The 13,288-nt window shown below is 40.8% G+C and overlaps 1 protein-coding gene across 1 annotated transcript in view; it reads left to right on the plus strand.

The window, feature by feature from the left end:
* The window catches only part of LOC145396149 (iris-like), a 138,240-nt gene that overhangs the window by 103,480 nt on the left and 21,472 nt on the right, over positions 1-13,288 (plus strand). Inside the window, exons 4-6 of the mRNA XM_080269592.1 lie at positions 3,050-3,232; positions 4,934-5,147; positions 10,304-10,515. Of these exons, the coding sequence (XP_080125718.1) occupies positions 3,050-3,232; positions 4,934-5,147; positions 10,304-10,515 (609 nt within the window). The remainder of the gene's footprint in view (positions 1-3,049; positions 3,233-4,933; positions 5,148-10,303; positions 10,516-13,288) is intronic.

Below are 13,288 nucleotides of genomic sequence, written 5' to 3' on the forward strand. Positions count from 1 at the left end.
ATCCAATGGGCCACGCTTCCATTCACTCATCATTCAAGCCCCCGGAATCCTGGCTCTATCGGATACGCCAAAAACATTCACCACGTTCTGTAGCTTCACATATCGTATCCGACAGAGTCAATCCAGACGCTGCCACGTTAAAAAGGGGTGCAAAAAATCCCTGATCATGCATATCTCCTCACAAAATTCATCCAGCCAGCTCGATCTCCTGCAAGTCCCTAGCCTCACTGACTTCCAAACCTCTCTTCCTCACACATTCATCCACCATATCTCTCCACCTTCTCCTTGGCCTACCTCGCCTCCACCCTCCTTCGAATTCGCTCAGATATACCTTCTTCACCACTCTATTGTTATCCATTCTCTCCACATGACCATACCATCTCAGTACACTCTCTTCAGTTCTGGTGTCCACCGACTTCCTTACTCTGCATCTTTCACGAATCACATTATTTCGTATCCTATCCACCCTCTGTACTCAACATATATTCCTCAGCAGTCCCATCTCCACTGCTCTTACTCTTGCCTTTTCATTTTCATGCCACATCATAGTCTTACATCCGTATGTTAAAGTTGGCACTAACACTCTTTCATGTAAGCCTCGTGCAGCTGCAACACTCAAGCCTCTGTTTCTTATCAAGACCTTCATTGCACCAGCTACTTTTCTTCCTTGTGTCACTCTACTTTCAACTTCTTTCGCACATTTTCCTGTCTTTTCTATCACTGTACCCAGGTATTTGAACTCTCTCACCAATTCCAGTCCCTCTCCATTCACTGTTACATTGCACTGGGAGTCACCTTCTCTCTCAATAACCATCACTTTACTCTTTTCTACATTTACTCTCAAGGAACGATGCTTACAGACATCAGCAAAACTCTGCACTAGCCTACCAAGTTCTTGTCCGGTACTTGCAAGCAGTACTGCATCATCAGCATACAACAAATTTGAGATATTCCATCCATCACCATTCATTATCAATGCCATCCCTCTCTCCATTACTCGTGTTCTCACTTCTCTCATCACCCCATTCATATATACATTGAACAACCATGGGTACATCACACAACCTTGTCGCACGCCCACAATGATTGTGAACCATTCACTTAGATGCCCATTAACCCTGACACATGCTTCACTACCATCATAAGAACTCTTGACGGCACCTAACAGCTTACCCTCTACACCATACATGCGCAAAACTTTCCACAATCCTTTTCTGTCCACTTTGTCATATGCTTTTTCCAGATCCATGAATGCCATAAACACCTTATAGTCCTTCTCACAAGCCTTCTCTGCTATCTGTCTCACTGCAAATTTTTGATCCACACATCCTCTGCCACTCCTAAAGCCACCCTGTTCATCACTCACTAGGACTTCTGTATCTCTCTTACTTTCTCTATAATAATTCTTCCATATACCTTCCCTACCACACTCAGTAAGCTTATCCCATGATAATTCTTGCACTCACTTCGTTCACCTTTATTTTTGTACAGGGGTACAATCACATCCTTTTTCCGCTCTGCAGGCACAGTTTCACTCATCCATGCCTTCTTACATATCTCCAACAAGCACTTCATTCCATTCTCTCCACTACATTTAAGCATCTCTATATACACCTCATCAACCCCAGCTGCTTTCCCATTTTTCAGCAGCTTCACAGCACTCTTCACCTGTGCGAGTGTCACGTCTCCTGGCAATGCATTCCTTCTCATCATACGTCACTAAATACGTCACTATATCGTCAGTTGAGTCCATCACTTAGACTATAATAAAGGTGTACTACTCAGAGACGAAGGTAAACTGTTCTGAAGCCCCTGATGGAAGATATTGCTCCTCCTCACCAGGCCTATGCCAGTAGTGTAAACCCGATCAGGCTAGGGACGTCTTTTCATGCTCTCTTCGGACGATTCTGTTTTCCTGAGGACGGGTGGTCAGCTTGAAGGGTTCAGGTACAGTTTACTCAAACACCTGTTCGCCTGTCACGGCTTTCTTTCCTGACTGGACGTATAAATGCTTGAATGTGACATAGTGAACAAAGATACAGATCAACATCCTTCTGTGGGTGATACTGACTGTCCACCAAATGTCATTCAAGTTTCTGTGAGAGTCAGGAGAGGCGATCGAACTTTTGCATTTGCCTGTACAGACTTAATAAAACCCCTTAATATGACAAGGCTATGTAAAGTTTAATAAAATAGCTTAGTAACAGTAAGAACATACCCTAGGGTACTCCAAACATAACGCTCCTCTACCTCCTCCACTCCGTCGGGCGATTTCACGTGTGTTGCGGGGACGGCTCGGCGTTGTCAGTGTTTACCCTGCATTATTTCTCGTTTCCTACTCCCACTGCCACACCCACGCTCAAACCAGCAGAGTGAGCCGTCCCCATAACACACAATATAACCCCAGATGAGTCCACGGAAACTCGCCTCATGTTATCATTCGTGTATGTGTTGCGGGGATGGCTCAAACTGCTGATACTGGGATGGATGTGACAGAGGGAATAAGAAATTTATAAGTGACACAAACTTAGGTATTGATAGCGCTAAACCTTCCCCACAACACACATGAAGGCACCTGGCGGAGTGCAAGAGAAGCGTTAGATGGCATATGGACCACCTTGCATTAAAACAGCTCTCGTCCACACCAATTGGGATAACACCGTAATTTTGAGCCACAGCAATAAAATAGTTTCGTAACAGTGATTTGTCCACGTGGAGAGGATGAAGAGAGAGAGACTAAAGAGGAGAGTGTATGACAGTGAGGTGGAGGGAGGGAGAAGGAGGGGGAGACCAAGGATGAAATAGTGGGATGGAGTGGAGAAGTATATGAGAGGGGGGGGGGGAGCTGTGTGGAGGGCAGTTAAATGGCAGGAGACAGGGCGACATGGAGGCGATTTGTTTGTGTCACTACTTACAGGATTAAGGTTTCTGGTTATAGATAGACAAAACAGTAAGAACACCTTGCACCACAGCCATGAAACATCATGGTAATACTTATAACAAAAGCCATCACCGAGACTCATTAGCACAACACACTGATCTCCCACAGCAACTGTCATGCAAGGGCGACGGCAACCTCTTCTTCTCACCCTTCAGCGTAATGGCAGCGCTGTGCATGACCCTCGCCGGGGCAAAGGGCAGGACTGAGCAGCAGATGTGCTCAGTCATGCACCTCACCCAGGACAGAGAGGAGCTGCAAAATGACTTCCTCCAGGTCATCAAAGAATATCAGGTCAGTGAGCACATACACTAATATTAACTCATTAGTGGTTGAAATGTGGTCTTTTGTCAGTCTGTTTGGCTGTCAGTCTATTTGTCTTCTATCAGTCTATTATCTGTCTGTTTATGTAGGCTCCTGGCCTTTGGTTTCGTCTTCTTGGCATAAAAAAAAAAAACTATCCATATATCCATCTGTCTGTTTATATGTCTGTCGAATACGCTATATGTCTCCCTGTTTATCTGTATCTATGTGTGTTTGTTTAACATCAATCTACTTGTATTTATCTACCTATAAGTAGATAAATAGACGGACTGACAAATAGAGAAGTAGATGTCGCAGCAATACAATTTCATGATGTCATGTTGTCGCCATTTTTCAGTATATATGATTTTTAATAAACGAAAATAATTTTAGTCGTACATTACAATCTCAGTAAAGTGTTTCTGGTAAAGCTTCTAGTAAAGTGTTGTTAGTAACATGTTTCTAGTGAAGTATTTCTAGTTATACATCACAGTTTCTCACCCTGTCAGAATTAACATAAGGTCTAACCACTTCTAAGCGAACCTCAGACTCACGTAATCAGTGTCATGACTCTGGTGACTGGTCTGAAGTGTAGATCGGATCGACGAGGTGGATCGTTTGCGTTTTTTTTTTTTTTTTTCGGTACACTACGCCACCACTGGAGTGAATTCAGAAAGAAATGATTTGGCATCGTCGCACTTTTGTCCTGAATAGATGAAAGAATTCGGCAAATAAAACCATCGAATCATCAGGAAGGCCGTGTTTTGACATTCAAGCAACCAATACCACACCAACTTTGGCCATACTTAAAGTTAACCTATCATAATACCTTATTTTGTATTGGAGCATGACGACGGTGCGACGTTGCCAATTCATTTCTGGAGGCAGTCATTCAGACGTTGCCAATATGACTGGATAACTAAGTGTACCCGAACGGAAAAATAATTGTCGGCCAGTATGGGTGTGACGAGACCCATGTTTTAAAAGTAGCTGAAGCAAGATAATTTGGGTGGGAAGTTACTGTGGGGCGTTTGTATACTGTGGCCAGGCAGTGGAGGCGCCTGGTTATATCAGTGCCACCACATGAAGGCGTCCCTCTCCAGCACACCGTACCTTATATTATGGCCTCTATAATTTTATCTTTTTGCCTTTTTTCTCTTTTGGTGGGGTTCCACTGAAATAGTTCTAAAATGACGAACTGCACATGTAAAACATCTACAAAAGTTCACGTGTCAGTAAATTATATTCTTACTTATCATTTATTTATTTATTTATTTATTTATTTACGAGTTGCACACCTCAACAAACCCTATAAATGACTGTTTTAATTATTTTTTTTATCATAGGTCTTGTTTTAATTATCCTTTATCTTTATATATTAATTTATTTTATTTATTTACTTATCAACCCCACAAAAAGAGTCCCCAGATTACGAATTGCACACCTCCAACTTCATTATCATTTTTTATTCTTGTTTCATATTTTTGTTCATCTTTCATTCATATCTATCTGTTTATGTATCTACCTACCTACCTATCTACCTACCTATCTATCTGTCTATCTATATCCATCTCTCTACATCTACCTGTACCTATCTATATCTCTATTTATCTCAGTCAATCAGTTTATGTATCGATCAATCTGTCTATCCATCCGTCTGTGTATCTATCTATCTATCTATCTACCCCACAGAAGGAATCCCAAGATTACGAACTACACACATCCAACAATGTCTACATCTCCAACGAACTGGAAGTCTTGGCTCAGTTCATCGACACCTTGACAGTCAAGTTCCTTAGCGCCTCCAAGACGGTGGATTTCAGCGCTCCGGAGGACGTGAGGAAGGAGATCAACGCCAAGGTGGAAGAGGACACAAGATCACGCATTAAAGACATCATCCCTCCTGGTGAGATGTGAGGGATTTGGTTATTGTCCTGTATTATTCTTAGTCTTCTATGACACATTTTGATTGGCATTACGTGGAGGAAAGTACAGGAGTCTTCCCTCTCCCCCCCCCCTCTCTCTCTCTCTCTCTCTTAGGCTCCTATAACTCACTCTCATGTTCCTATAACTCACGCATGTTCCTATAACTCACTCTCATGTTCCTATAACTCACTCATGTTCCTATAACTCACTCTCATGTTCCTATAACTCACTCATGTTCCTATAACTCACTCTCATGTTCCTATAACTCACTCATGTTCCTATAACTCACTCATGTTCCTATAACTCACTCTCATGTTCCTATAACTCACTCTCATGTTCCTATAACTCACTCATGTTCCTATAACTCACTCTCAGGCTCCTATAACTCAATTCCAGGCTCCTATAACTCACTCTCATGTTCCTGTAACTCACTCTCAGGCTCCTATAACTCACTCTCAGGCTCCTATAACTAATTAAGGCTTCTATATCTCACTCAAGTTTCTTGGGCCCGTATTCTTGTCGGTTTAGGAAGCTCCCTAACACCTTTTCTGAAGTGATTTATTGCATTTTTTCACCCTGTCCTTCTAGTCTGTATTATATAAATCCTTCAAGAATCGCCATCCTCTGCATATATAAAGTACAAAAGGATATTAACCAGCCATATCCAAAAATAAATCGCTTAGGATGAGGTGCTAGGGAGCTTCCTTAACCTATTCAATCTCATCTGGTGTTTGTAAGGAGAGGATTCATGCGTTGTAGCACCTTTTCCTTGGCGATTTATTTGCCATACTACACATCAGTTACTTTTCTCAGTTCACTAGGGCCCCTGTTCTCGTCGGGTAAGAAGGCTTCGTAACACCTTTTCCTTAGCGATTTATTTCCCATGCTACACATAAATTTTCCCTTTTATTACCAACGCTAATGGGTTTGGATGAGGTTATATAATCATCCCTATTTGCCCGTTTATTTGTCGACGTGATATCTAAAAAAAAGCTATGCATGGAATTTAATTATTTTATTATATATATATATATATATATATATATATATATATATATATATATATTTTTGGGGGGGGAGGAGGACATGTGGGTCATGGGTCAAGGAAGAGTTGACTGGATTTTGATGATGTGTGTTGCCCGGTATAAGCGCTGGCTGAGGTATGCGCTCTGTGAGTGCTGTGTTCTTGCGTTATTTACTGCATTATGACATAGATATAATCTACATATAATACATAGGAAAGAATATTACATCTTATCGAGAAATATGTCGATAATAATATGGTTTTAGGGAACTTCCTTAGCCGATCAGAACAGCCGTAAGACTAACTCTCGTCTGCGTTAGCTGGAACCAAATAAAGACTTATCCCGTCCATTAGACGGATAATGGCCAGAGTATTAAAACTTTGGCTTCGAGAATTCACTTTTAGAATAATAAAGTTATAGGCAACCACATTTGAAAGTGTGGAACATGCCTGAGCAAGCAAGCCTGCTTATGTTGTCATTTTAGCTATAATAAAACTTCGTGTGCCATTCCTTTTCTCTAATAATTATGTACACTATGAACACTTTGAAATGATCAGTTTATTGCTTTAAACCCACATGACAAAGCATGGCTGGTCACACACCTGAATCAATTATTGTGCTGTGTGTGGCGCATTTGGCCTCTTCAGCATTATTTTGGAGAATTTTGAGAAACTTCACGTAAATAACACCTATAAACCAACTTCTCCATAAGCTTTCCAACAGCTAACGTTAGTAGGCTGTAGGTTTAATAATTTCCGTCATTGCCCAGTTTTGATCATTCATTTTTTTTTTAACAATATGGTGGCAAATATAGAGAAAATCACTAAAGTAACTCATTTTACTTTCTCAAAAGCTTTCCAACAATGAGAGTAGGTCCATTGTAGTTTTAATAGTTTCCGAGAACGCACAGTTTGGGTGGTCGATTTGGTGGTGCTTTAGGGCTTTTTTTCAGAATTACGGTGACTAATATTGAGAAACGTCACTTAAGAAATACCTGTTAATTTTCCTTAACTATGTACAGGTACGTATATCCACTGTTGCTTTAATACTCTCCGATATAACAGTTTTTGGCGAAGTTTCGTACTCAGTGTGGGGCTCTGGGGGCTTTTGTCTGCAATATCGTGGCAAATATTGAGACAAACCACTTCAGTAAACCATATTACTTTTCCATAAGCCCTCCACCAATATGCGTAGACGAGCTGTTGCTTTAACAGTCTCCGTAGTACCACAGCTGGAGTGTTGTGTGTAGATTATGGGCGGCTACATTTAAAGAGTTTTCGCTCGCTTCGCTGCTCGAACAATAAATCATTTAGCATTAGGTGAAATAAAGCACTGGAGCTTTTCGATCATGAGAATTCACCTTGTCTTCTCAGTCTTTTCTTTACTGCAATGCTGCTACTCTCACTCAACATTTTCCTCTTTGACCCATACTGACGTCAGCGGAGGAGACTCTCTCTCTCTCTCTCTCTCTCTCTCTCTCTCTCTCTCTCTCTCTCTCAACAAGTGGTTTACATTCTTACATCTAAAATGCTCTTGTATAACACCTGTATGTTAATCACGTGAAAGCTTTGAAATATTTGGGGAGCGTGATGATCGTGGCTGGGAGCTTGGGGGATGGAGTGCGTGAAAGAATAGAGGGGATGAGTATTGCAATTTCCATGAGAACAGTGATAACTAAGGAAGTGAGTATGGAAGTGAGTGACAATGTTGTGATCTCTAACGTATGGAAGTGAAACTTGGACCCGGTTGGAAGGAAACATGAATGAGAGCAGCGAAAAGGAGTTTTTCTGAGAGGAACAAGTGCCGTTATATGGGGAGACCGACAGCGAATGAGGAAGGAAAGGAATCTTGTGGTGATGATGTGGATGTATTGGGTGGCATTCAAAGTACTGTACCTTGAGACGGTTCGGTAATATGGAGGGAATGGAGAACGTTTGGCTAGGAGACTGTATGAGTGAGTAGTAGGGGGAGCGAGAGACCGATGACGAGATGGAGAGAAGGGTGGAAAGGTAGTACAAGTAGGTGGATGATGTGAAATAGAAATAGGACAGCTTGATGGATGAGGACAAGGCGACTTGTTTGTGGCTACTCCTTCTTGGATTATGGCTTCCGGCAATGGACAGGTAGATATATATTACTTTTATTTTTCCAGCATTGCAATACTTTGCATCAGGAGCATACAAGAGAATGTTAAGATGCAAGTGACAAATTTGTCTGAAGTAGACAGTGTCACAAAGGCCTCTAAGCCAACAAGATTACGACCTTTACAGTTATATTACTGAAAACTGAGTGTACTAAGCTGTGGATAAGACCTTAACTTCTCTCTCTCTCTCTCTCTCTCTCTCTCTCTCTCTCTCTCTCTCTCTCTCTCTCTCTTCTCATCCCCCCACACATGTGTATTATAGCTGATAAGTTTCATAAAAATCAGATTAATATTCATAACACATCGCCTTGAACTGTCATCCTTTCCTGTGATCTGCACCAGAGTCATATCACTTTATCACAAACCCACACACAATATACTGTATGTGCCAAATTGGGTAAAAATCCGATGGGGCATTCCCGAGATATTTGGTTAACATGATGTACATGTATACATTGATACATAAATACGCACATATATACATTGGTACATAGATACGCACATAAACATTTTTACAGTACATAGATACGCACTTATATACACTGACACATAGATACGCACATTTATACATTGATACACAGATACGCACATATATACATTGATACCTACATACGCACATATGATACATAGATACACACATATTTATATATTAATACACAGATACACACACATATATACATTGCTACATAGATAAGCACATATGTACAATGATACATAGATATGCACATACATACATACATACATCGATACACTCATATATATATATTAAAAGAGAGATACACACATATATACACTGATACGCACGTATATGCACTGATACACAGATACGCACATATATACATTGATACATACATACGCACATAAACACTGATATATAGATACGCACATATATACGTAGATACATACATGAAGACTTGAGTATACGCCCACACCTTCATTTACACATTTAATAATACGACAAAGGTCATTCAAAACCTGCCCCAGGTTGACCTAAACTAAATATGAAAAAAGTATGTGTTGCTGTTGTACTCATCTCAGGCTCATTCTCTCTTTTCATTGTTGCTCGCTGCATTCCAGGGGGAGATTTGGACTTAGAAAAAAAATCCTACCTTAACCATTTCAGTCCGATGACGCATACTTCATCCCATTCTTGCTCCGTGTGGACGACTCAATTCAGCTTGGGGAGAGAAATTAGCTCGTCGGTTAAGGAAGCTCCCTAACATGTTTTGCTAAGTGGTTTATTTTGCTTATTACACAATGCTGTCCTCTTCTGTGTCATTTAAATCATCCAAACACCCTAATACCCTGCATAAATAACATTCAAAAGGATATTAACTAGCCATATAAAAAAAAATCACCAAAGAAGAAGTGTTAGGAAGCTTCCTTAACCAACAAGAATACGAGTCTTTGTCGCAGCTAATGCCTGCTTCCAAGCTAACCAAATCGTCTGGAAGTAAACAGAATATGCTGGAAAAAATATGACATTGGATGGAAGGAGTTAAGGAAGCTCGTGTGGTCGATGGTCATTCATCTTAACCTCCTCCTCCTCCTCTTCCTCCTCCTCCTTCTGGTTCTTGTTCCTGTTCTTGTTCTTCTTGTCCTTGTTCTTGTTCTTCTTCTTGTTCTTCTTCTTCTTCTTCTTCTTCAGTTTTGTTTTCTCTCTTCCATTCAGGACTATTGACCACTGCGACTGAATTGGTGTTATGGTTCATTCACTTTAACTTGCCCCTAATTTTTGTCCTTCTTGAAGCTTATTTCTCGTAGTTCAGTGACATAAAAAAGACAGTATTACAACTCTGCATCCTTTACATAACACTTCTTCGTGACTAGCACCTTATTCTGGTGCTAATCTGTTATTAGGCTACAGCTCAGCATTTAAGGGGGAGGGATGGGAAATTCTAGACTAAGTAAAGGTGAACAGAGTCTCTTCAGTGTCTCTTATTCTTTTACTTTCTCTCTCCTTTACAGCACAATTGAACAGTGCGACGTCCATGGTGCTGGTCAATGCTGTATACTTCAAGGGATTCTGGCGGCATCCATTTGAAGAAGACACCTATGGGGAAAGATTTTGGTTGTCTGAAGAGGAGAGTATTAAGGTTCCCATGATGCACCTTTCCAATGAGTTCCGCAGGTTCAAATCTAGGGATCTTAAAGCCACTCTGCTGGCTTTAGATTACATAGTGAGTTAAAAATATGTATCTGTCTATCTACCTGTCTATTTGTCTATCTGTCTCTCTATCTGTCTATCTATCTATCTCTATTTGTCTATCTGTCTCTCTATCTGTCTATCTGCCTATTTATCTACCCATCTATCTGCGTATGAGTTTTATCTACAAATAACGTCGCCTCACGTCGCCTTGTCCTTTGCCAAGTGCTTCCTCATCCTCCAACTCACACCCATCTCTCCCTCATCTATTTCTTCATTTCATCTCTCCATCTCATCCCTGGCTTCCCCCTCCCCGCTACTCCCCCTCCACCTCACTCACAAACACTCTTCCGGTCAGTCTGTCAATTTCCATCCTCTCCACATGGCCAAATTCATCTCAAAGTATTTCTCAAACACCGTCAATCACATGAACACCTCAGTGCACCTTTAATTATTTGGCAGTCATTTATGGAACACCTGTAGCTTCTCTATATGGTTAGCCTTATCCCACTTTACAGACGGAAAACAGCAACGATGACGAATGGACGACACCTGTAATCTGGTGCATTGCTTTTTTTTTTCCCCTTCTTCTGTTCATCTATATATTAAAAAAAATATATTATCATCGCATGCTTTACAAAATAACCATCAGAATTCCGGGCTTGTCCTCATTTTCATGCTTTTGGTTTTAATATATCCCTCAGTCCTCGTTTAAATTTGCTTCGTTTTAGGTTGATGAATTAAATTGATGATGACTTAGCACCTTTCCTTTCACGTTCCGAGTAGTTCGTTCACCTTGGTGGAGATTTATGTCGTTTTGTGACCATTTCTTCCATATATCAGTGACAGATTAAGATAGTACTGCAGCTCTACACCCTTTCCACGCCACTTCTTCATGACTAGCATGATATTCTAGTGTTAATATCTTGCTATGGTGCAACATTCAAGATATAGAGACGCAAATTATTTTCCTAGTTAAACTGTTGTACATCTTTTCCACAGCACTTCTTCATGACTAGCACCAAACTCTAGATAAAGTGAATAGAATATACAGTTATTTTGACGTCAGATATTATTGTTTTTCTTTTTTTTTTTTTCTTTTTTTTTTTAGTCCCCTCATCACGAACCAGAAACATCTTTCACTTAACCCCTTGACTCTGGGTGACGTACAGCCATGGAGAGAGAGAGAGAGAGAGAGAGAGAGAGAGAGGCAGACAGACAGACAGACAGAGCATCCTTCCTTCTCATACACCTGTGTCTGCAACATTGAGTTACCACACATTAATCATTCCTCTGACACCTTACAATGTCACAGCCAGCAGAGAAGCGTCGACGACCTTTGGCCCATGGCTGTACATTTTACCCTATTATTGTTTCCACCAGACGATTTTCCTCAGCTTAGGGAAGGCCTCTCGTGCTGAAGGGGTTTATTAAGACTGGCCCGTAGTCTTGTCAGTTGAAAAAGCTCCCAGCACCTTTCGCTAAGTGAATTATTTTTCTTATTACACCTGACTATCCCTCTCTGTAGTGTATAAATCCCTCCAGTGTCGCCACACTCTGCATAAATAACGTACAAAAAGATATGAACCAGACATATCCAAAAATAAATCGCAATGGAAGAGGTGTCAGAGAACTTCCTTAACCTGTGGGAATACAGGTCTATATCTAACCCCTTCCCTCAACACTGAAAGGGTTTATTGAGGCCACACCTAACCCCTCCAGTGCGAAAAGCGTCACCTGAATCAATCTGTCAGGAGATGGGAAGAGCATGGTTAAAAAAAAAAAAAATACAATATTTGTTATTTTGGTCTTACTATAGCCACTGATAACCTTATGGAGAGACATTAAGCTATAAATTGATTGGTGAAGACTGCCCCTAACCCAGTCACTACAAACGGTTCCTCATGGTGAACGGAAATCCTCTTTAGGCAGCTTAAATATAAATAAATAATGCGTTATCGAATTAAGTGTTAGGTTTATAAAATATACCTGAAGTGTCTCAACTAGGCCCTATCCATTGGTGCTAGAGAGGGACGCCTTCACGTGGTGGCAGTGATGTAGCTGGGCGGTGGAGATGCCCGATTATCTAAACGTCCCTTAACTTCCTCCTGAACACCCATCCCCAAAGGGAGGATAGTGGTCTGCAACAGAGGACAGCTTAAGCCTGCAGTCTACTGGGTTCACATTTGAATGAGTCTGGGACTGCAGTTACTACTACTACTTTTACAACAACAACAACAACAACAACAACAACAAGTACTACTACTACTACTATTACTACCACTACTACTACAACTACTACTACTGCTACTACTATTACAACTGCTACTACTGCTACAACTACTGCTGCTGCTGCTCTTTTGTAGCCATACAATTTTACTCGACTTAGAAAGGATAACAATTAGTGAAAAGTTTTATATACGCAATAATCTAACTCCTCCTGTTCAAAACTAGCAAAATAAAACTAGAAATACGTCATCTTTGGAATGAAAAGATTAACTTCTCTAAATCTGCCCTTTCTCCATCATGAATTCTGAGCTATGAAAAGAGTTTCACGGTAGGATGTGAAGCTATATGCTGTCTAATTTAGTTTGGCATTATATTGCCGTCCCTCTGTTTTGAAAGCTGAGCTGTGAGAAGGGAGTAACGCTACAGTATGAAGTTACACTCTAGCCACTCTGAACTGACCTTAAAACTGCAATGTACCCTTCTTGAATTGTGCGCTGTAACAGCAATATTTGAAGTTATACTCCGCTCCGTCTGCCCTGACCTGAAATTACCATCCCTCCCTCTTTGATTCTGAACCA

This window comes from Coenobita brevimanus, chromosome 35 (assembly GCF_032717465.1).
Source record: "Coenobita brevimanus isolate Jiangsu-jjx chromosome 35, ASM3271746v2, whole genome shotgun sequence".
In the NCBI taxonomy this organism is placed as follows: domain Eukaryota; kingdom Metazoa; phylum Arthropoda; class Malacostraca; order Decapoda; family Coenobitidae; genus Coenobita; species Coenobita brevimanus.